This window comes from Camelus dromedarius, chromosome 29 (assembly GCF_036321535.1).
Source record: "Camelus dromedarius isolate mCamDro1 chromosome 29, mCamDro1.pat, whole genome shotgun sequence".
Classification (NCBI taxonomy): Eukaryota; Metazoa; Chordata; class Mammalia; order Artiodactyla; family Camelidae; genus Camelus; species Camelus dromedarius.
Genome location: NC_087464.1, coordinates 13,745,103 through 13,770,815, shown reverse-complemented (window position 1 = coordinate 13,770,815; position 25,713 = coordinate 13,745,103). Strand labels below are relative to the sequence as shown.

Genomic DNA, 25,713 nt, shown 5'->3' with positions numbered 1-25,713 from the left:
TTCTTTGCTTTCCATGAGGCTTCACTTGGCCATCTGCAAAATGGCGTTAACGACAAGTACAGGAAAGCCCACGACAGCCAAGGCAGTGCCTCTGCCAGAAGCAGAAAGGAGACATGGGTTGGGGGATGGCTGAGCCTTGGAAAAGGCAGAAGTGTCAGAAAAGGCAGGGAGCTAAATATGAGCAGAGAAAGGGGGACGCAGACCAAATGGCAGGAACTGGGAAGAAAAGAGGGGCACAGGCCAAATGCAGGAAACCACACATCACATAAGCACCAGGGGCCCCAGGGCAGAGAAAGAAAGGCAGAAACTTTTGGGCTGATAAGTGGTCACACCCTTTGGGGTGATGAGTGGCCTGAAGACCGACAGAGAAAGGTGAGAAAATGCAGGAATCTCCAGTGTCTGAATGTAACCTTTTGCTCATTATGCCCTCATTTTTAATAAAATTAGCCTTGCAGATCAGAAGTACCCACCATGCACAGGCGCCATGACACTTCCGATCCAGACTAAATAAGGACAAAAATCCCTCCTCCCTTTGGGAAGGTGGAGTTGGGATGATAATCAGGGAATACGACCCCAAGCTCTTCCCTCCCCAGTGAATATTCCGCCTATTCATTTTTACACCCCGTGTAACTAACTTGCCAAAGAAACACAGGGCAGCCACTCACCTGAGCCTGCCCTCTCTCCCCTGAGAGTGTACTATCCATCCTTTAATAAATCCTCACTTTACTTTTTTAACCACTACGTCTTGTCTCTGAATTCTTTCTGGGACAAGAACCTGGAACACCGGTTGCAGTTGCATCCACTGGCAACAGAACTCCTCTCCTCTCTGGCTTTCTCATCCACTAGGATTTGAGGAAACAATGCCCTGCCTCCCCCAAGACTTTACCCTCTCAACTGCTCTCTAGTTCTGCTTAAATGCACTACCTCCTCTCAGATCAAACCCCAAATACACACAGACAGACAGACAGACAGACAGACACACACACACACACACACACACACACACCCCAGTCCTGAAGAGTACACAAACTAAAGAAAATATGACTTCTCAGCTCTTTACTTAGGTGTCGCATATTCAAAGGGTCTACCAACCAGAGTACCTACTAACATACAGTGCATGAAAGACTCTAACTAGGCCGAGTGCAGCTCTGCCAGAACACCTTTAACCAGGGGAGCGTAGTCTCAGAAAGCTCTAGAATCAATGTCCTGGATTGATCTTGCCTACAGGAACCTGCTCCCCAGATCTGCTGATTGGATGACCTGTTGAGGCCTTTATCCCATCCTCTTGGATTCTATTCTTTCCTCATTCACTCTCCACTCAGCAAACCCCAAACCTCCAGGGCTCCCGTGACCCCTGGAATCCTATCAGTTGAGTGCCTGGACTTACTAATTCTCCGATGCCTCATCCATGAAGAGTCTCTGATGCTCCAATTGAGTCATTTATCCTTTTGTAATGGTTCCCTTTTTATTATGTGTTTCTCTTCAAGCCTGTCTCTACTATGAAGACTTCAATGACAATGTCTCAGAGAACTTCCCTGTGTTCACTGTCCCACTGAAAAGGGCAGAGAGTGACTCTGCTCTCGGAGATCTGCCAACATCTTGGCTCTGAGGGCTCAAATCTCAAGGTGTAAAGTGAATCTTCTTTCTTGGGACCATTGTGAGAAGGCACTCATCCTTGGTTCTCCAGAGAGCAATAAAGCATACACCAGGCAAATCTGGCTATTATTGAATTAAAAATATATTTATCAAGAAAATACAGTTAATATTTCCAGGAAAATAGCTTTTTATAAAAATGCTTTTGAAAAATAAATCAAACCAAATTAAGGCTTCCAGGAGACTCTCTGGAGCCCAGACCCTAGGAAGGACTAAAAGTAATCAATAAATTGTTCTCAATAATCTCCAGGTCCAGGACTTCAGGCCAGACCACCAGGGAACCAGTCTCCAGTGGGGACTTTCTCCCTCAGCCCCATAGCCATGCTCTTATTTCTTGGGTTGCTAAAATAAGACTGAAGTGATAATCCTGCACAGTGGAAAGAAAGGCTTTCAGTGCACAAATACCTCCTCCTGAGGGGTGAGTGGCCGCCACTGAACGGGAAACTAGCCAGATCACAGCTAAATACAGCGGCAGCCTGAAGGCCTAGTCCCCAGGAGGAGGAAGCAGGTAAGACAACTGAGGATCCCCTGGAGGGAAGCCTGGAGGCAGGAGAGTCTTGAGCTGCCAGCTCACTTGCTGTGTTCTTGTCCTACAACAGTGAAGCGCTGTTTGTGGTTCAAGGAAAGCCACATGGTTTTATTTCTGGTTTACGGCCATGGTTACTTGCATGCTGGGGGGTGGATAGTGTTCATATCGCGCTTTTTCTTCTCACTGGCACTGGCTTGTGTTCGTGTATACATTGCAACCTGCTGAGCTAATGTTGGAATCTGCAGCTTACTCAGGACTTAAGTTCCCAGCACTGAGGCCCAGGCCATGCAATCTCAGCCCCGTGCTGGGGTCTGAAGGGCCTGGAAGGAGGGTCTGAATCTTCTCTCCCTCTCTCCTTCTGACACAGGAGGGGAGGAGGCAGGGCACAGCCATTAAAAGAATGACACAGCCATGGGCACCAAGATGGCAGAAGACCTGACTTCCAGTAGACCTGGAGGCTCACTATACACTCATTGTGATACGTGGCATGGCAAATGGCACTCCCACAGGTGCCATGACAGTTCCAAGGCTGACCATAAAAGGTCAAAAAGTGGGCGGTGGCCCAATTCCTGGGAATCCCTGCCCCTCCCCCAGAGTAGCTGGAATAACCCTCCCACTTGTTAGCATGAGAAGTTACTGAGCCCATAAAAACTAACAGCCTGCACCTCGCGGTTGCTCTCTCTGGCCTTCGGAGACCGCCTACGATCTGCCTATGCAGTGTGCCTCTCTCTGAATAAATCTACTTTTAGTCAACCATGGCTCGCTCTTGAATTCTTTCCTGTGTGAATCCAAGGACCCTCCCTTGGCGGAGTGCGTCCCAGGGACTCATCTGGGGCCTGGGACACAGCCGTCCTCCCATGCCCCATTTTCCCTGTATCACTTCCTGCCGTGGTGTCTGAAACGCCCACCATGAAGATGCTCCCACTGGGTAAGGAAAAGAAAAGAAAATTTGTTATGAGCAGGAAGAGGGTAACAAATGGACTTGGAACATTTCGGTATGAGGGGCTTTAACAACTAAGCTAGCTTCTGATAAGGTGAGGACATAGAGGAGGGGAAGTTCTGGCTCACAAAGTGGAGCCTGAATGGTGATGCTCAGCACCTGTTCTGGTGACTGTATCAGTACATTTGTTGTGCATATGGACCCTGGAATCAGAATAAGAAAATCGGAAACAGGCACCACCCCTGACCATGGTGTTTAATCTCACTAAGTTCCACTTACCTCCTCTGTAAAAATAGAGGGTCCTGAATTCAGCCCCACGATGAAAGATACCAATCAACTACATAACACATACGTGTAAGACCTTCAGTGGACTCGCAAAGCTACTTGCATCCTTGGAAGAAGAGGACGGTAACATGGGAAGGGCACTAGCCTTGGTCACTTTTTAGCCACATGACCTTAGATTAGTCCCAGAACTGACTACACAATGCTAGGGACCCTTGCAAAATGAAAAGGCAAAGCCCCTCATTCAAAACTTTTTTAAGACTTTCAAGATGGTGCTAGAAGAGCATTAAACAAAGTTGAAGGCCCTTCCAAGCATGGGGCCTGTGCAGCTGTATGGCTGGCACACCTGTGAAGACAGCGCCCATGAGTCCTTTCCCCTCGGGATCCAGCTCAGTGATGGTCACTTGCAAGTCTATTACGCCAAAAGGAAAACGGACAGCATTCAGCTCACCGCTCTCTGGGCCCTCTCCACGTGTGCCCAGGATGCCGCTGACACGGACAACAGCTGACGTACTAGCACAGGTTTAAGGGAGACACTGTAGTGACACATGAGAGTACGTGTGTATTATTACTACTCTTAGAGCGCAAGCAGAAACCGGCCTCCTTTGATTGCTATGAAGGTGTGCTAAGAGATCTTTGCGCTCTCTCTTTTTCTTTTTAACTGAACTATTTCAGAGTGCCAAATTACTCAAGGGCCTTTCTGTGTTTTAAGTCCTCTCCTTAAAGTAAGAATGATCTCTGTGGTTAGAATATCACCAAGAGCACCATTGTTGGCATAAATAAAAATGCAAAAGCACAGGCAGCTGCATGTGATCATCAGACACTGGGCACTGCGCAGCTGCTACTTACAAACGGAACCTGCAAAATACAGACATGTGTAGATCCACTTTCCTAAGTAAGTAATTAATTGTTGGATGAAGTTTGCACTGGAAGGATTACTGTCTCTAACTTCCCAGAAGTGCTCATCTGCAAGGGAAGGACTCTGACTGTTACAGAAATTGCTCTCAGATGCATAAACCACATAAGAGAATTTTTGGAAAATCCCTTATTATTCATCAAAGTGTTTTAAGGCCTTATTAATTCAGATGGGATAATGGCTTGTTGATTAGCCAGACTGTTAAGCCTCCACTGTCAGATGCTGATGGGGTGTGAGAAATTCCGTCTCTGACCCGCCAAAGATTCACCTGAATGCAGTTAGCACTTCATCAGGTAAGGCTGCATGATTGGGGGATAAATTAGCTGGATCTTTAACTCCCCGGTCTTTTCTTTCATCTTCCCAACTTTTCCGTATTGAAAAGCATTCCCCATCCCATTTGTTTTTTCCTGCCTTATCTCAGGTCTCAGTCTATGTCAGGAGCCAACTTTAAAAGCTGGTTGGTTACCAGTAAACCACAGTGGTGCTCAGGGCTCCACCATTAAATGAGCATGCATGAACCTGTGTCTGTGTCTGTGTCTGTGCGTGTCTATGTGTGGGTGCCTGTATGTTTTGGTTTGGTTTTACAGTTCTTGGCTAGAGCCTCCTCCACACCATCAGCTCTTCGAATCCAAGTTATATTCAGGTCATCAAGGGAACCCTTCAGCCAGGGCTCCAGGACTCAACTTCCTTCCTTTCCAAACTTGACAGAGGCGGGAGTTTAACGGCAGTGAGCATGGGGGGAAAAGTCCCTGGATTAGAGGTTGGAAAAGGTGATTCATTTTCCAGTCCTGGTTCTGTTTTAGGAGAAGTAACTGCTCCTTGTAAGCTGCTCTCAATTCCGACAAGTCATTTCATCTCTCTGACAGTTTGTGATTTATTTTTCCTCCCTTTGATATCAAAGCAACATTAACCTTTACCCTTGACATCCCATCCAGAAGAGTTGGGGGTATATTTCTCTAAAGGTAGACCAGTCCCCAACCCTTTATAGAGCATCTGACCTCAAAGGACAGAGTGCTTCCAAGACTGAGGACCAAGCCCCCATCACCCAATCTTCAAAGAATAAGGTCCTTGTTTTACTCACGGAACCGCTCCAGATGCTCAGCACTGTTGGACTCGGGCATGGCGGTGATGGTCACCAATGGACATGAATTTCCTCCGAGCGTCTGGCAGAGAACTTCCTGCCGGAAGTAGACCTGCCTGGGGTTCACGCTTTTTTCCAGCATGTCCAGGTGAGTCTGGAGAGGAGATGAAATAGACGTGCATGTTAATATTTTTGACAATAACAATTGTAGAAAGCAGCAACAAAGCTTACATTCATCGAGCTCCTTACAGTTTAGAAGTATTTTTGTTAACTTAATCTGCCTGACACTGGGCATTGTGATGAAAAGGGGGGGTTACTCCTACTGCCGGGGAGAAGGTCAGTGAGGCAGAACAGGAGGCCTCGTCCCTGCACGTGTCTGCACAACAGAATGTCCATTTTCATGCTGCACTGAATGCAAGAGGGTCGGGGCGTATGACATTCTTCCCCCGACAGTGACATGTAAAGAATGCAGTTATCATGACGATGGGGCACACGCAGGGCACTCAGGAACCTGAGACAGAGCTCCAGCAGTGCAGAGCACTTGAGAATCAAGCAACGTGAGGAGAGCTGTGAGCATGTTGAAGGGAAATAGAAAGCAATTAACCCCAGGAGAATGCTAAGTGCAGGGAACAATTGACTAGTAGCAAATAATTTTTCCTGCCCTAACTTCCCATTTACACACTCATTTAAAACACAGAGAGAGACAAAAATGGGGCCACCATGGACACCAGGGCTCTTGGTCAACAATCTTTAAGACCTCCAAAGGTATGTTCACTGACCCAGTGAGAGCGATACTGGCCTTCTCCAACACAAGAACATCAGTGCACAAAAAGCATGCTTCCAACTGAAGATCAAACAGGTATTAACACAGATAGGCACAGAGAAGGCCAAGGAAACGCTGCCCACCTTGTTTTTGGACAAATAACAAGCCTACTAGACAAATGAAACAAACACAAATCCTATGAAAATATTTTAAAGTATGTATAATACATTTTATGTAAAAGGGAGTAGTGCCCTCAAAAGGTAGAGGAAGGGTTTACACGTGGAAAGGACTTACTATAGAGGTGGCAGGCAGGGTAACAACTCCCCTCAGGATGCTCATGCCCTAATCTTCAGACCCCGACAATGTGTTACCTTACGTGGCAAAAGGGACCTTGCAGACATGTTTAGGATGAAAGTCTATCTGAGATGGGAGAGTATCCTGCATTTTCCAGTTGGGACCAATCTAATCACAAGTGCTGAAAAGCACCGAACTTAGCCCAGCTGCAGAGAACCAGCCCAGATGCAAAGGACTCAGCCTACCACTGCCGGCTTGGAAGGTGGAGGAAAGGGGTCAAAAGCTGAGGGATGTGGTGTCCTCTAAGAGCTGGAAAGGCAAGAAAACGGATTCTCCTCCACGATCCTCCAGAAGAAACAAAGCCCCCACACCTTGACTTTGCCCAGTGACTTTTATCCGTGTTGAACTTCTCACCTAAAGAGCTGTAAGATTTTTTTCTTACTGTTTAAGCTACCAAATTTGTGATAATTTGTTACAGCAGCGATATAAAACTAATACACGAGGAAATACGAAAAAGAATTTCCTAAACTAAGTAAAAATCATACCATCCGGGTAGGCATAGACTAAAATCTACTTGTATTCTATTGAAACATTTGACTTAGAGGGAAAAAAAAAAAAAAGGGAAAATGTCCCAAGGAAAAAAGAGATTGCCAGATGATTCTTTCCTGCAGCCTCAGGGATATCTGAAAATTTGACTGAATTATATCCTTTTTATAATTGAGACCCCAAACCATCTGCCTCCACATAGCCCACTGCCTACATTAATATGACTTTATTGTTCCCTGTCTCTATCCACATAACTTTACTGTTCTAGGAAACTCTTGCCCAAGAAAATAGAAATTACAAATAAATGTATGTTTCATAAATGTATTATTTTTCAGGAACATCTCACCAACTCTTTCATAGAAAGGATCAACTGACTCTTTGATCCAAGACCTTTTGGACACTTCTCCTCAAGATTCTTGCCTTGTAGTGTCCACCAATCTAAAACCATTATGTCATGATCTTTACCTAATGCTAATTGAGCCCCTACATTAAAATACCCGACTTTAAACAAAACTTTAAAGTCTTAATAAGTAGCTTGGTTTTGCCCTTCCCTCTTTGAGAGACTATCGAGCCTCCGTCCTGTTCTCCCTTGTCAAGTATATTAGTTTCCCATCATTTCTGTCACAAGTTGCCATAAATGTAGTGGATGAAGACAACCCAAATTTAATGTAGTACAGCTCCAGAGGTCAAAATTCCAAAATGGTTTTTATTGTGCAAAAATCAAGGTGTTGGCAGGACAGTGCTCCTTCTAGAGGCTCTAGAGGGTAAGTCATTTCCTTGCCTTTTCCAGCTCCTGGAGGTCACCTGCATTCCTTGTCCCATGGCGCCTTCCTCCACATTCAGAGCCAGCAGTTACATCATTCCACCTTGGCTTCCATGGTCAAATCTCCCTCTCAGACCCTGACTGTTCTGTCTCATTCATTCATGGTTAAGGATCCTTGTGATGACACTGGACCCAGTCTGATAATCCAGCATTATCGCCTCATCTCAAGAGCCTTAACTTCACATCTGCAAAGTCCCTTGTGCCATATAAAACAACATCTTCACAGGTTCCAGGGGTTAGAATACAGACACCTTTGGAGGGAGGCAGGTAGGCATTAGTCTGTCTGTCTTACCAAAGTAAGCAATAAACTCAGGTCTGTCCTAGAAACAGGTTGTTCTGGTGATATTTCTGGGAGCCAGCATTTGAAACAACACTAAGAAAAGGAACTCTAAGGAGGATGGCTGTCTCAGATTTGAGATGAGAATTCAGCTAAGGCCCATGTGTCTGGCCAAATGTTAGTATTCATTCTTCTGATTGTTTGTCAGGTGATTACCAGGCATACGTGTGATGCACCTGCGCTGGAGATTGGGAGCGAGTCTCATACCCTTGCAGAGACAAGGAGACTAACTAATTGTACATCCACAAACACAAAGGCCCTCCCTAACTAGCCAAGCGTGAAGGCTGAAGAAACCCCAGGGCTGATGAAAGCTTTTCCAGGCTGAGCTCAGCTTCATCCCTCATGACCACATACTTCCTCAGTGAAGAGTGATCAGGACCAAGGAGGCTGTGCCTAGGAGTCCAGAGACCTTCACAAAGCCATTCTAGGATGCTTGCTCTGTATCCTTTACCAAGGATGAGTTCATGTGGTTCTGGGTAAAGCGTCATCTTATGTGTTTGATTGTCCATCTAAACTCAACACTACTGCTCCTTGTTGAGCAGAATGGGGGTTGCACAGTACAATTAAAGTTAGAGAGAGAGAGAGAGAGAGAGTGTGTGTGTGTGTGTGTAGGTAAACCTACATAGGTACACATACACATATGCAAAAAGGCATTCTTGGGTCATACTCCCTTCTGCAACACTAGATGTCAGAGGAAATGCAGTACTGCTTAGAGTTTAAAAATACAAAGGATTATAATCAGTAAACCTATAACCAGCCAAGTTTTTCCTCATGAGTTTTGCTCAAAGATGCTCAGTTATGCAAGAGCTCAGAAAACATATCACCTCATCTTTATTGACAATAATAACTTGAAGGCGAACTTCAGCTGCCCCCAAATCAAACTAAAGAATAATATAAAAGGACAGTCCAGTTAAACAAGGTTTGTCTAAATGACTCTTGGAAAACATGGTTACTACCTAATACAAACATAAAATATAAATCTTTAGGGAGACAATATGTATTATCAAATGTTAATCTCATGATCTGGTTCTAAAATGAAATTTTTAAAAATGTGTAAGTGAGGAATAAAGTAAAACAAAATATTAACTGTCCAACTTACATGGACATAATATTATTTAATTCGTGAAAACAGAAAGGCAGTCTAGCAAGATGACTAAGAGGGCAGGCCCCTGAGTCAAACCGCTTGGGTTCAAATTGTAGCTGTGGATTCTAGAAAAGTGGTGTAAATTCTGTCCTTAACCTCTTTGTGACTCTGTTTTCTCATCTTTAAAATGTATATAAAATAGCATTCCCTAGTTGCTAATATAGTTATTCAGTGGTTGCTATAATTTAGCCATATATTGTATGTGAGAAGTGCCTGTCAGATAGGAAACACTCAGTTTTAGCTGTTACTATTGATGGAGAAATGTAGGTTCAAATGATGTTTTTAAGATCTAAAAGGGAAACACTGTTGGAAAAAAATCAAAGAAAATATGGTCACTCTATGTTACATGAAAAAGGAAGAAAGAAAGAGAGAAAGGAAGGAAGGAAGAGGGACGGACAGATGGACAGAGAAAGGGGGAGAGAGAGAAAGAAAAGCAATGAAACATGGAAAACAGCACAAAGCCGAAATGACAGAAGTAACACCAGAAACTGTTTTAAGTATAAACAGGTTAAATAGCCTTATGAAATGACAAAAACTTTCAGATTCGTTTTTAAAAATCCCACTGCCTGTTGTATATAAAAGGTAATTTTAAAGAGAAGAAAAAAAAAAGACCCATGATGTGTATGAAAAACACACCTAAATTATCTTTTTATTTTATTTGCCTCTACTAAAACATTTTAAAAGAGAAATATTGAAACTAAATGGATAAGCAAACATAAATTAAAGTGGGCATGGCAGTACTAATATATGAAGAAGTCATATTCAAGACCAAATGCATTAAACGGGCTTAAAAATCTTATTTTGATAAAGGGCACACTTCACAATGAACATATAAAACTCATAAATCTTAAGAATCAAATAACACAGAATTGAAATATACAACACAGAAACAGCAGAAGGGGAAAAAATGTTCCTAGGACTGAAAGACTTTAAAACAGTACCTCGGTCTTGAATAAATCAATTGCAAAAAAATGATATGGAGTATTTGAACGATACTGTTTTTTATAGATATATGTCAAACTGTCTTTGCAGAGAATATCCATTATTCTTTTTCTTGAGCATCCATGGAACTGTAATAAAAATTCACCATATGCAGGACTATTAAAAAATTCACTAAATTTTTTTTTAAAAAAGTAGAAATTGTACAAACCACATCTTCTGACAACAATTAGATGAAATTAGACTGACGTAAAAGTGGTTTTTAAAACAGCAAAAAATAAAACCACTTGGGAACAGGAAAGTGTCCTCCTAAAAGAAGCTCATGAAAGAAATTCATATTAAAAAGAAGATCAATATTAAGTCAGTATAATTAAAGCCCTGCTAGGGAAGCGTTCTTCTGGTGTCCCAGGAGAGACGGCGCAGGACAGGAACGAAAAAGGCCCCATCGGCCTGTCAGCCATGTCTCAGCCACGCTGGAGAAGGGGAAGTCCAGCACCATCAGAAAGAGTCAAGATTTCCCTGGACACAGACGATACTCTCTGTGATCACAAACAACTTCGTTTAATCATTCTCATAAATTTCCAGGTGAAAGCTGCTCCCAACACTAATTATTGAAATCCGGATTAAGTAGACTCTGCCTGACAATTACTATCAAGATTCCAGGCCTCCAAACTGGGAAACTGAGATCTTTTGCTGCGGCATTTCCCAGAATGTAATCTGCAGGATGTTACTGAGTGCCGGGGTGTGGGCAGGGAGGTGGAGACGCAGGAGCTTCATAGTCAAAAGCACCTGGGACAGGGTGAAATAAAGGAAATGAAAATGAGGACGTTTTCATGGCTGCAGAACCGGTCAGGTTCTTTAACGTGCTCACATGCACTGTGAACTCCTAGAAGAAAAACTAACAAACAGTGTTTCATGAATTTACATGACCCTGAAACCCTTTTTCTCTAAACATCTCGGGACCCTGGTGTGCTGTGGAATACACTTTGGGAAACGCTGTCTGCTGAACTGTTTCTATGAAGGCTTTTGCTTCATTTTGTTTTGTTCATTTGTTTTGTTTTGTTTTTGACACCAAAGCTATTTGTTCCACACTGAGGTATGGCTACAAGGATTCTTAAGGTGGGGTGAGGTGGGTGGGGATGGAGGAGAGGGTGAGGCCCTTCTCCAGGAAAGTACTGGCCATCATTCTTTGATGTTTACAAAGTTACAAATAGGCCATAGCCCTTCTTGCTAAGTCTTAAAAAAAATAAAATCTAGATTTTAGAAATCAGATATGGGAAGCAGGTTTGAAACAGGTTTGTCTATAGAAGTCACCAAACACAATTAGCTACAAGAGAAAAAAGTCAAAAAACAAACAAAAAAAAGCACCTTGTGCCCACACCCATTGTCCTTCAAAACAGTGTCACCTTAAGGGCTCCTTCGGGGTATATGCTGGAGAAAGCAAAGTTTGAAAGCTTTCTTCTCCTAGGAGTTCTTTGTTAATTTTTTTTAATATTCCACTTTTCACGATTACTATTGCAACTCAACACATGCCTAATATTTTTAGTTTAAGCTCACTTTCTGTGGTTGTTCATGCAGCCATCTCCCTGCGCCCCTCACTGAAATCTCTGTCCCATCCCACCTGCCACTGAATATGCAACATCTCTGCTCTTGGTGCATTATTCTGGCCCCAGAAGTTAACCAATTATAAACTTCTGTTGGATTGCCTTTTGCCAAAACAGCTTTGTACTGTTCTCCTGAACATGATTTTTAGGTGAATGCTCCCGTCTCGGGTCCAGCCGGGCCATGTCTAATTGGATATTGTTGGCAACACTGATGAGAGAGGTAGGGTTTCTGAATGAATGTGCCAGCCGCCAACTGTAATAACAGCCCTGCGGAAGTCACAGGGGTGGGTTTCTTTATAACAATGGGAATGAGTTCATGGCAATTATGGAAACTCCCAGAGAGGCTGTGTCTTAAAAGAAAATCGTATCTACCGGTGAAACACACCAGGCTGATAACTGAGGCTGCATCTTCACTGGTGCCTCTCTGCAGGGGTCTTCTGCCCCTCTGCTTTATCAGCTACTCCCTTAAAACTTCCATGAAAGACTTCACTTGACCTCAGCAGGTTACCCTGGTGATGCCCACCGATAAAATGAGAAGCCCTCTGCGCTCCAAGATCGTTCCTTTCTTATTGTGATCCCCTAACTGCTGCACTCCCTGTTCCCCTAATTCAGAAGGACGCTGAACCCCTAAGGAGATGGCCTGTTTTATTTGTGTACTGCCTAGTTCTCGGCTGTCACTTAAATACACCCATCAGAGAATCGAAGGCTTCTCATGGCAAGAGAAGAACAAATGACACCTTTCAGCTAAATAAAAGCAACGGAACATGCTATAAGCAGGTTCTAATGAGTGTCCTCAAACTGCCCCAGTCTGCCAATACCATGCTCCCTAAGTTAAAAAGATTTACTTTGAGACTGAGAGAAGTGTTTAGTCTCTAGGAGTAAGCTCACAGGTTTGCCCATTAGAAAAAGATGATTTTAGTATCATTTTCCATTAAAAATGAACAAAGTTATGTTGCTGATGATTTGGAGAAGAGAGCCAAGGAAAAACAATCATAATCAATCACCGTAAGCAAACTGTCAGTAGCTTTTATATTTCTTTCTTTTTGGTCCTCTACTGGGAATTTTTTTCACATAATTTTAGTTTTGTTATAAATTGTGGAATGGGTGTCTTCCGATCAGCCCCAGAGAAAATGATCACACAAACTCAAAAAAAAAAAAAAAAAAAGAAAAAAGAGTAAATGCTCTAATGGTCACCATCTAATATTGTTTACTAGACAGAAGGACTTGGCCAACACTTTCCATGTGTCAAGTCATTTCATCTTGATAATCCACAGAGTAACCCTTTCTACGGTTCCAATTTTAAAGATGTAAAAACTGAGGCTGAGGGAAGTTAAAAAGCTTTCCCATGGCTACCCTACAAGAAAACACAGAGCTTAGACCCCAACCCTGGCCTTCTGACTCCAGAACTTGTTCTTACATTGTGCTCAAAACCCTGGAATTCAGGAATTGTCCCTGTGGTCAATGACTTCACCACCCATGCACACCTCAGCTCCTCCAGAATGGCCTTTCGTGTCCAACTCCTCAACATCAGGACCCTTCATTGGTGCCTGTCCTTTGTTTTGGCCCATTCAAAGACAGGTGCCTGTCTATTGATTACCTGACAACACTGATTTATGACTTCCCCATTGCATCTTTGATCTACCACATGTAGGTCAATAGTTCCCATTTGACACGTTTTAAACTTCATTTATTCTGAGCCCTTTTGAAGAGATTGTGAATATGGCATTCTCATTCTCAGTTCTTCCTGTCTCTCTCCCTCTTTGCCCTTACTCTCTCTCCCCCTTTCTCTCCCCACACTACACTCCATTTCATCTCTAAAGATAATGCTGGTAGCATCTATCACAGTGGGTATATGTGTCCAGTGGAAAAACTCTGCTCTGCACTCTAAAAGCCTTAAGCTCTCGCAACACGTGAATCCTACTCATGAGCACTCTTCCTGTCTCTTGCCAACTCATACAGTTGTAAGTTTTCAGTGAGATCCCATTTTCTTACTCTCAAAAATGTCCATCAGAAACTCTCTTGGGGCACCATTTTCAACCAATCCTACTGGCTACCCAGCGGCAATCCATAACATAATCCAAATACTTTAACAAGTATTGCTAACAACACTTTAACAGTCATTGCAATTATTGATAACTTGAGATGGATGATTAAATGGAATTCCTTTTGCTTGCTTCATAATTACAGTAATATTGTATTTCTTTCTTTTAGCTTTCCTTTAATACTGTAATTTGGACAATTATCCAACAGAGTTCCTGGCAAGCATCTGGAAGATATCAATTTGAAAGAACCAAATATTAATTCTCTCATTATAAGAGAAGAATACATTTTTTAAAGTTGCAAAATTATAGTCATGTTGAAAAACCCTCCAACATACATGTCCTCTGCTATAAAAATGTCTGTAATTATTAAACGTAATCCACATTATAAGAGATTTACAAATTATGAACTCCACATAGAAATGTATTTTCCACCCCTCAGCATAACCCCCGAGTAACATACAGTTAATTCTGCCCTTGGGGTATCATTCACATTTAATTTATCACTGATCTGTGGGAAGAAAATTGCTTCTCCTTAGGACATGTCCAAAAATAAAAATGACTAGTGTGCATTCCAGAATATACTCATTCTGTCCATGATGGGAGGAAGGGGTTTTGTTTTGTTTTTTGTTTTTTAAGAGAAGTCACAGAGTCAATTGTTGTCTTAAACCCGGAGAGGACAAAGCCCATGCATTATTGGAAATGTAAAACCTAAAATCGAGTATATACATTTTTCTCTTCACGTAACAAATTGTCCTTCTTACTCTGTTCTACTCATTTAAAAGGAATGAAAAACTCCCTTTTCCTGTCTCTCTTTCTCATTAACTCTCATCAAACTTACCCTGGTGGGAAGAGATTCCATCAATAGGTTAAGTAATAAGCCAATAGACATCAATGAACAAGGCCTCTCTCTTCCTCTCATGGAGACCAAGTGATGGAGGGGTCCTCTTTTCTTGAGGTTTTGTACCCCTCAAGATGAAATTACCCCCAATTTGACCTCAGTGGCTCCTAATCTATTTGTTGACTGTGAACTTCAGACCCCGTGCTTTGGTCTGACAAGAGGAGTGAGTGGTCCCAGAAGCACAAGCTATGGCACACAGTAACTTCTACAACAGCAGTCCACGCTTCTGGGCACTTGTCACCATCAAGGTGTGTGATCATGTAACCTCCAATGGCTGCATTCAAGTTCTCAGCCCACAAGTTCTATCTATAAGGCTGAGTGCTACAGATGTGGTCCAGCTGAGGATAGCATTGTCCCAAAAAATGACCCCATTTTTATTCCAAGATGCTTTGATGGGTCCTTGTTAAGTGCCTACAAGCTGATTCAAAGTCTGAAATTCACAGGAAGAAGCCAGGCGCGGCCCAGGCCAGCTGAAGGAGTTTCAGACCTTCTATTCAGACAGGAATAGATGTCAAAGGCCAGCACTCAGTTCCCTGCTTGGCCACTAGCTAAGTATGGGATTTCTAGGTCTCAGTTTTTGCATCTGTAAATGACAAAGGTGAATGAGACAATTTCCCAAACCCCTTTGAATTCTAAAGTTTTATGCCACTGAGAATCTCCGCCGGGTCAAAGATGTTCTAACAAGTAAAAGGGAAAAGAACAGTGTCTTGGACCCACGGACCACTCCCCCGACTGAAAAGGCAAATGCACCTTGAGAAAGGAATCTCCATCCCCAGCAGGCTTTTCTCGTGCCGTGACAACACAGACAAGACAATAAAAACAGCTGTTGAAGGGGACCATGAATCTTGCCTGTTCTGAGTCCCTAAAGGCAACAAGCATGTTTTAAAACAAACATGCCTTGTTACGGCAAAGCTTGAGCTGCACATTTCTTGGATGAATGTCTTGAGATCTCTAAGTGTGATACACAAATAATACTAGTTGTGTATCTTTTGCAATCTGGGAAACAGTAAAAATCTCTCTTTAGGCAAGACAACATATGGAGAGAAGGGCAGATGTACTTTTACGAAGCAGTTAGCCAAGTCGTTAAAGGTACGCCTTCTCAATGGAGAAAAAAACTTTATTTAGACCTGAACCTTCCTTCGGAGGGGAAAGACAGTCTCGGTTATTATCTTTTCCAACATCTTATCACAGACTTGAAATGAAAATGCTCCTCCTTCAGGCTAAGTGATATATACATTCGCATATGCACGTAGTATTATAGATATGCTAATAACATTTTGCATTAACACAGAGGATGAAAGTACTTTACAGGAGATACTTTAGCTCATTAATCCTCGGGACATCCATGAAACAGCTAGGGGAAAGAGACGGTTTGCCAATTTCTTCAAATGACAGGAAACTGCATGGTTTAAACAGATTGCTAGGACTGGTCTCATGAGCCTGATATGGGACCTGACAGGACATAAGAGGGCTAACTTCAAGTTTGGACACGACGCTCCTCTCGTAAAAAGATTGTGGCCCCATTTGCAGTGATTCAGTGTTCTTTCTCCCTTCTTGTCCACCCTGAATCCTTCTAAAGCCTCCAGCCCCTGCCCGTGGGGACCACTGGAAAAGGGGCGTGGCTGCAAAGTGAACTCAGGGAGTTTTTCTGAGCCTTGCCTCCCTGCCCTCTGGGCCTCTCCTCTCAATGAGTCGATGTCCTTTCAGTTTGCATCTCAGTTTACATGGCTTTACCCCCATTTCAATTTAATAATCTCGTTCCAATCTCACTACTCTGTGCTGAATTTGAGGGCGTTTTAAAAACAGAGCCCCTAAGAAATGCCCCCCACCTCCCCACATGCCCCTCGGGTCTCCAGAATGTCACTGGTCATGACCTCAGCCTCCTGCTCTGTCCGATGAAGGAAACGGGACAAAGATCAAGCCACCAAGTTAGCGACCACATCCTGGCTCCTTTGGAAGGCAGTAGGTCCCCACCAGGGTGTCAGGGTCTCCTGAGTGTTTCCAGGACAACCTCACAGAGCCCCATCAGCGCCGCCAGGGTAAGGCTGTAAAGAGGAAGTTACCGTGAGGGCGCTGTAGGTGTAGGGGTAGTGGTAGGCCAGGTAGCAGACGTCGCCATCGTGCGGGAAGGTGACGGCCCAGGTGAGGGTGTAGTAACACTTCCCGGACGCTCCCCCCGTGACGGCTGCGCTCTGGCGGTAATGATTTCTACAAGAGAAGGGAGAAGGGAGGAGAGTGAGGGGAAGGTGAGGAAAACACTCACTGAGTGGTCTGGATGTCATAAACCTCCTGTTACATCCTGGCAAAACGTTCTTTGCTCGAAACACTTTGTGAGCGAAATGTAGAAAACAGAGAAGTACATCCGTGCACGTACTGCCACGCCGTGAGCGTGGTCACGAGCCACCCCAGCAACATCCAGGCCAGCCCGTCTGTCTCCTCACTGTGGCACTGATGTCGTGGGCCTTTCCCTGCTGTGTCTGAAAACGAAGCCTATAGTTACAGGGTTGAGCTAGAATACAGAGGAAAATGTGAATAATTTGGTTTTTCTTGGGATTCTATTATAGACATACACTTTATTACCCAAATTTGGGTTTCCCCAACCCCTACCTCTTCCCAGATCACACATTGTCCAGCTCTGCCTTTCCCTCCCACCTGCCAAGCAGGTTATTAGCAGTCACTACTCTATAGTGTTCCAACCTGACACGGAACATACAGCATCTCATTTATCACTGCCATAACCCACTGTGTGCACAAAGAAACAAAATCTTAGCAAAATTCATCTGTCAAAGGTCACGAGGCTAGTGAATGGCCGATACATGACTCAAACCCAGATCTGCCTGCAAAGCCTTTGTTCTTTCCACGACACCGTTCTTTCTTCCCAAAGGAATACATTTGTCACCCCGAATGTGGCTCAGCTTCTTACAGCTTGAGAGTGCACATTTTCCTTCGTCAAAGATGAAGAACCAGTTCCGATACTTCAGAGAACAGTATCAAAGTAAATTGCACCCAGAAGTACGTTCTGAGCAGTATTTTCCCCACGCGCTGCCAGTTATACTCCCTCCTTGCCTGCTGGTGCTGAGACAGCTGTGCAGGCTTTCCTGAGAAATGTTATCATCAAGGCTGCATTCTAATGCAAAATACACCCGGACACCAAAGGATGTAATTCCACCTTTGAACATTTACAACGTTGGCTTACTTGTCCATTGTGCTTTGGGGTTTTATTGGGGGAAAGGGGAGGGGAGAGGGGAGAAATAGCAGATAATGATTCTGTGTGTTCTGGCAAATATAAAAAATACAGACTAGTCTTTTCTGCCTTTTTTGCTACCTTCAGGACACCTCTCACCAAAGCCAAAAAAAAAAAAAAAAAGGCAAGGAAGAAATAGAAAATCTACTGTCTTGTTTCTTGTGGCTTTTGTGGTTTTTCAATATTTACAAAACTAGGAATGGGAGTGAAAGAAGTTGGTAGTCCCGTGGGATGAAACACATCAGGCTGTAAGTTGCTCTTGTCTTAGCTTCCGCCAACATGGTACCCTGGATCCTTGGTCATTCTAGAGAAAACAGGAGACCTCCAATGATGTAAGCCTTAAGAGACTATCCCACCCAGCTCTTCAGCATCCTATTAACAGGACACATTTCCCCTCTGTGACTACAGGGCTAGAAACTTCAAAAAGGCATCTTCACCCCTGGTGCCATCTGGACCTTGATACCTAATTGGGTCTACTTTCTCCAGATTTCCCTTAATGTTCTGTAGTTTCTCCAGGGCAAAGGCTCAGATTATTAGCAAGGATGTAAAGAAGCAGATGGTTACTCAGGAAGCATGCAAACCACATATGCTCTACATTTTATTCTCTCTCTGATTTCAGTCGTAAAAGCTCCGCCACAAACACACATTCACTTTACACCTGGCTGAACCTGGTCAGTCACACCCCTCCCCCAGGTGAAGTGAGCCAGCCAGAGTGGTCAGCATTCTGACAACCAATTAACGTGGAAGCGAGGGCTTCACCTGTCAGCATACATGCATGGGTGTGCAAACACACACACACACACACACACACGCACATATTCACAAAGGTAATGGCAGGCGGAAACACACATCTAGTGCCTCACCATCCCCAAGTTCTTCACCTACACACAGTGGAGACAGAGCTTCCGTCTTTCCTCAGGATGAGTGCCCCGGAGGCCACTGGGGGTTTTCATCTGGCATGAGCTTTGCTTCTTTAGGTCTCCCCCTGTACTATTAAGTACACTGAAGCCACATTACAGGCATATTCACCCTAAGCAAACTCAATCCTGCCCCACTGGCCACTGGAGAGAGAGAGAGAGAGAGAAAATAAGACCATGAAATTTCCAGCCCCCAGGCTTTCTATCTCTCAAGACAAAACTGGACTTCAGGCCAGGAACAGCTGGAAATGGAAAGGGAAATAAAATAGAATAATGTTTAGCCTTTGAGCTTCTGTGGGCCCAGGTTCTAGTGATTTAAGGGAAGTTTAAGGAATTCGAATGGTAGTCGGGGCTATAAAATCTACCTCTCACCCCCCTCTCACACACCCCCCCACACACACACACACCCACACACACACACCCACACCCCTGCTGTAGCTTGGTGTGCAAGATTCTCATGGGCAAGGCTAAAAGCTCCCCACTGACAAGCCAACCCTCTCCAGAATGGTCGCTGATGGCTGAAATTTAAGAAAAATGAGTATCGCCTCGTGTAGGATGAGTTTCAGCTGAAGGAGATTCAGTTGCAACCCTAATCCAGGGTGGATGCTCTGGCTGAAACTAAAGCAAAGGCCAGAGTCCCCACTTCCCCACTGGAGTCTCCAGGTGGCCACATTGTAGCAGGAGGGCCCAGGAGATGACTCCACCTCTAGCAAAACTTTCCTCTTCAGAAACCTTTAAACTTTCCCAAAATTACCCTTCTTCAAAATGAAATGTGCAATGAATCTCTAAAGTACAACACTGGGCTTGCTACAATTAGATTTGTCCATGACAACGTGAGTTCCCATCAACAAGTTATTTTTTTGTTGTTGTTGTTTCCCCAATTATGACGTGAGCGCATTGAGGGATGCTTGCAAGGCAGTAACGTGCATTCTTTCAAATGGGTCCCATGTTCCTCCTTTGTATGGAAAACCCTTTCCTTCCTCAATCAGCCAGCTCCGCTCATTCCTTCAAGACTCAAATCAAGTGTTTCCTGTCTCAGGAAGCCTTCCTTGACATCCCTTACCACAGGGTGCCTCTCCCTCACTGCCAACACTTTACGGCAGGGATTACGCTTGCCCATCCGTGCTTGGCGCAGTACCTGGTCTTAGCATCTGCTAACGTTTGTAGAATAAATGAACCTAAGACTCCAGGAGTAATCATTAGAATGCTTGGCATATTTTATCTCTAATCCTAATGCTATCCTTTCAAGGTAAGTACCATTACGCACACCCTACAGATGGGGAAGTTGAGGATCATAGATGTTACGTGTCGTGAGCTAGCCCACACAACAAGCAGAGCAAACAGGGCTCAACCCCAGGTGTGGGCTTACTCCAAAACCAAGATTATATTTTTCATTATAGCAACTGTCTTATAAAAATGGATAAAAGGACAGGAGGTCTTTTGGTCCAATTCAGCAAGGACGAATTTGAAGTTTTGGTCTTCATCAGTCAGTCAGGGCTGCCTATAAACTTAGGGTCTCAAATGACAGAAGGAATGTAAATTAATCCAGATCAGAGCTGTGGAAATGACTCATGCCGCTATGATTCTTTATGTCATTGGCATTTGATGCCAGCAAGATGTTTCTACTTATTATTAATAATCACTAACATCCACTGAACACCTCCTATGCACCAGACACTTTGGTAAGCTTTGAGTGTGCTTTATCTCATTCCACTTCATCTTCAGAATATATCTATCAAGTAGATACCATTATTATCCCCTTTATCGAGTGAGAAATCTGAAGATGAGAGAGGCTGAAATAATTTGCCCAAGGTCACATCATTCATGACTGGTGGAAGTTTGATTCCAAGAACTTTCTCTCCTTGATCTTCTGCTTTTCAAGGTGGAGAAGAAGCCTGGTGAAAATCAAGTGTGCTCTCAAGTTTGCCAGATCCTAGACGGGTCATCCTGGGTCATAGATGATATGGACAGATCAGTCATCCCACTGTTAAAAGGCTCCCCTCTGCTTTTCCATCCCCTGAACCATTTATCTTCAGAAGGAGCTGCATTTTTATAATCATAAAGCTTTCAATGAGCAAGGAGCAAAGTACATAAATGCATAGTTATGAACTCAATCTATTCCCATTTGTACTTAAAAATATGCTGGGAAGTCTTTTTTTTTTCCCCTGCATGTGCACCAAAGAAGCAAATGCCAAGATAGAGAGTGAATTAGATAATTTTATAATGACGATGGCTCTGTTTAACGTGGGTGCATCATTTCATTTAAAGGGATCTCATAGGGCAGGGCAGCCAAGTCACCAGGCTGCTCTGGGTCTGCGGCATTGCTAATATTCTGTATAACACCAAATCTCTCTCCTGAGATCCCTGGGAAGGATGCACGATGGCAGAGCGCTTGTATGACATTCATCTTCATGAGTGAGCTGTTCCATCTCCTCTCGCGAGCAGAGATAAATGTCAGAAGAGATCAGCTGTTGTGTATTACATGGCCACTCTGAGCATGCTGCTTCCCTCCCTCTGCCCTACAGAGCCAAGATTACTTTAGACCAGGAGCTGGGAGAGAATTCAAAAAGGTACAAGGAGGCCACGTACATGAGAGGGAGAAGCAGACCACAGGGAAGTAAATAAAGCAGAAACTAAAACTATCCTTGCTTACTATTATGAGAGGCATGGAAAAATGAGTCTGCCCATTTCTGTTCTTCCCTCTGGAGGATCCATTTTGATTTGCTGGCTTAGTGGTTGGCATGGTGGGTGGGCGAGGGGGTGGGATGGAGTGGGAAGAGGAAGCATAGGGAGAAGATATTATAATTTCTCTTTAATTTTTTTTTAAAACAGTTTTTTTAGGGGGGAGCAGAGGTAATTAGGTTTATTTACTTATTTATTTTAATGGAGGTACTGGCATGGAGCCCAGGACCTCGTGCATGCTGGGCATGCACTCCACCACTGAGCTAGACCCCCCACCTCCCCAGAACTTCTCTTTACATTTATTATGAGCTAGGTAATAAGAAAGGAATAAAGTTGTCTAAGGTTTAATATGGGGATTGACACCACTGCCCTCATGCAATCCATCTCAACCTACTGTGATGGATAATTATAAACAAGCCAGACTACAATACAGCACTCTTCTCCATTCTTCTCTGTGGTTCTCCAGGGCTGGAGGAAGAAAAACACATTTCATTTTCTATTATGGTTTTCATATGTTAGATAGTTAAGTACTGATTCCTGTACAGGAGGCTTTGGTTGGGAGGGGGAAATAGCTCACCATCTCTCTCCTTCTTTTGATCTTTGCTTCTGGCAAGGTACTTAAGTCTACAGGAGACTTCTAGCGGATTTACAGATTTTACTATCTAATTAAACTAAACCCTACACTACAGACAACTCATTATTTTTATCTCTGCTTAGAATCCAGAAATTGATAATAATGTTATATTTGAAACACAAATGACCAAGAAAATGGAAGAACAGACCTGGCCTGCCTCTATCTCTTAACACTAGCTCTTTCTCAAGAATTCTTATTTGTGCAAAAATAATCTAATTGGATCTGGGAAGTTAACCAAAATTTTTCAAAAGTATCCTAAAGACAATCTACAACTATATTTTTCATGGTAAACCTTAAGGATATGGTGTGCCCCATGTTACTAATAGTATAAAAAATAACAATCGTATACATAAAATTTAAAGATTTAAATTTAAAATTATGTTTTTATCTTTTCCTCATCATTAAAAATTCTTAACTTTTTGCATGCTTTCTAATGCACATAAGACAGTAGTATAGTAAGGTGTATATAATTGATTTTTTAAATTATGAACAAATCCATATTAAATGTACATGCATAAATATATCTTATCAAAATAGTTTGGAGACCACAAGTGATGATGCTCTGACCCACAAAGCAGTCAGACCACCTCCTTAACTGATTATCATTGCTGTCACTTCTTAAAGGAAATGAATATCCCATTCCTTCTCAATGTCCTTTTTCCTTTCACCTTTCCACGTATGTATATATATATATATATATATATATACACTCAGGTGCCATGGCTCATGGTTCTCTCTACAGTAAGCATCCTGGCACCCCTTTAGAACATGGTACTAAATATGAGAATGGAACAGCACAACAGAAATAGAACTTCTGAGTTCCTGATGACATACTGGGGACAAAGAAATAAGGAGGAAAAGTTGCCCCAAATTAATACATTAGAAAGCATAAAGGCAGGGATGAAGCAAAAAAAAACCTTCTAAAGCAGATCAGCTCAAAGATTGTGATGGGCCCAAGGGAGAGATACACTATATAACCTAAGACATTGTACGGTAGGGAAAGATACTCTGATATGCAGTGGAATAGAGAGACGTATCTATCCTGTTGTTAGATCACGTTATTGGAAATATGTTCATACAACGTGGGGAGTAATTGTAAAACAAACTCCATTACAATGTAGCAATCTTATCCATTCATCTCTGTTGTATTCATGGCTGGAAGATGAGAAATGAATTGCATTACACATTCATGGTTTTCATGTTACCCCTCTGTTGCTCTTTAATCACATAACAATTGTCTTGTTAATGAATCTACAAGCTATTAACATTTAGTCGGCATTCTTTAGGCCAAGACTAGGCTTTGGGATGTTTGATTTTTCCTTCTTCTTTTGTCAGATGCTGAGTCCCCTGAAGCCGCTCCTCATCCTCCACCTCCAAGAGAGCCGCCTCCAGGGGGCGCTCTCCCTCACTGGGACAGGATGCTGAGTGTTCTCTTTGCCCAATCTCTCACTACGCTCCAGACCCAAGCCCGCTGCAAGCTGGGTCTTTCAGGTTTATTTAGGATGACTATTTCTAGAGGACACGGAAAGTTATTCTTAACACACCAATGTCCAAATTTATGCTTTCATTATTTTTCCCCACAGTTGTGGCTTCTATCACCTTGAGGTGATTTCAGCCTAATCTCTTCGGACCATAAAAAGATCCTAGGAGTCTGCAGATAGGAGATCCAGAAAGCAATTGCCATATAGGTGAATGGAAAACCAACAAAATGGTATTGTTTTGCTATTGTTCTAAAGAATATAATGAAAGTACTACCCACGTCCATATCCTAATACATCAAAGACTGAAAATTGCCGAGTCTTTTATTACAAACTGTTAGTCAGCCCAGCTCTGTGCTTTATAGACTATCTTACCTCTATGGTGATGTTTGCCCTTGTCTCTGACAGAGTAACAAGATTCTTGACCTTTCTATCCATCAATGCTCCTGTCCTCAAAAGCCCAGAGGCATAAGCATATATATTACACTCTTTCTTTTGGATATTTGTAACAATCCTAAACTCTAGAATGCCTGATAATATTTTTAGGGGCCTCTTGTAATCTCAGAAAAAAAAAAAAGAGATACAACTTACTTTATCCCAGAAAATAAGCACTAGCCTACCAGCTTTTATAAGAAACTAGCAACAAGCTAATAATTCATTACGTATTTCTACCTATCCACAATTTCTATTCTCTTTTTTTATCTTATGCATTCGTTATTTTATTTTCTATACAAAGAAATGCACAAATAAGCAATTCATGGTTCTGGAATGTGTTCCTTTTATCAAAAGATGTGGATAATTCAAATTTCATTACAACTTTACAGGATAAATGAGACCAGCTACTGATCAAGGGTTGAAGATGAATTCTGAAAACACCTCCTTCTTTTATTTATTTATTTTTTTTTTGCAAAAGTTACCTTGCTGTGGAGAAAGAGTTACTGCAGTGTATTTGTCACAGATTCACGCTCATCTGCTTTGAAAAACGGAAGCATGGGATGGATAAGAATAAGCCAGGAAACCCTCAGACTTTTTGTTCACTGGGGCAAATGAAAACAGGAAAAGAACTGAAGCTTGATGCACTAGTCACAGGTTGGGTCTGTAACACTTCTAACATTCAACAACAAGGTCTAAAGATTTTTTAATGTGTTTAAATAAGAGTAGATGGCTTTTCAGAAACTCAGAGTATACTTCTTGTGGTCTACTGTGGGTGCCACTTAACATGCATGGGAATTTGAAGGGCAGGGCACTTGCCATTGGGAGAGCAGGTAAAGCTGACAAGCACAGGTTGTTCAGGTTGATAAGATTAACGCGGAAAGGCAGGAAATTGAGGGAGAACAAAAGAAGTGACCACACTCTAACTTACTTGTAGTAACAGATGTCATAGCCCGTCCGTACCCAGGTGGGTCGGCCAAGAAGAGCCTCCTTCACAGAATACAGAGTTGGCTGCATCCCTACACAAAATGAAGGCAGAATTAATTCTAAGAAGGAAAAAGGTAAAAAAGAAAGGAGAGTTGTGGTAGGCTGAACAGTGGCCCTCCAAGATACCGGGTCCTAATCCTGTGAATGCTAACTGTATATGACAAAAGAGCCTTTGTAGATATGACTAGATTACGTATCTTGAGATGGGGAGGTGACCCCGGTGGGCTCTAAATTCAATCACAAATGTCCTTATAATAGAGCAGCAGAGGGAGGCATGACTACAGAGGAGAAGCCACGTGGATCTGAAGATGGAAGAGGGGGCCATGAGCCAAGGTGAGGAGGAACCCAGCCCTAGAAGCTGGAGAAGGAAAGGAGACAGCGAATCCCCTAGGATCTCCAGCAGAAGTGTGGCCTTTCCAACATCTTGACTTAAGCCGGTGAAACTGATTCGGCCTTGTGGACTCCAGAACTGCAAGAGGATACACTCGTCTTGTTTTCAGCCCCAAAGTTTGTGACAATTTCTTCCAGCAGCTGCACCAAGCGAATAC

General features: G+C 43.0%; 1 protein-coding gene across 1 annotated transcript in view; it reads right to left on the bottom strand.

The window, feature by feature from the left end:
* AGBL1 (AGBL carboxypeptidase 1) overlaps window positions 1-25,713 on the bottom strand; it is a 599,934-nt gene that overhangs the window by 442,536 nt on the left and 131,685 nt on the right. The window contains exons 15-17 of the mRNA XM_064480565.1: window positions 25,110-25,197; window positions 16,855-16,999; window positions 5,402-5,555 (exon numbers count right to left, since the gene is read on the bottom strand). Coding sequence (XP_064336635.1) covers window positions 5,402-5,555; window positions 16,855-16,999; window positions 25,110-25,197 — 387 coding nt within the window. The remainder of the gene's footprint in view (window positions 1-5,401; window positions 5,556-16,854; window positions 17,000-25,109; window positions 25,198-25,713) is intronic.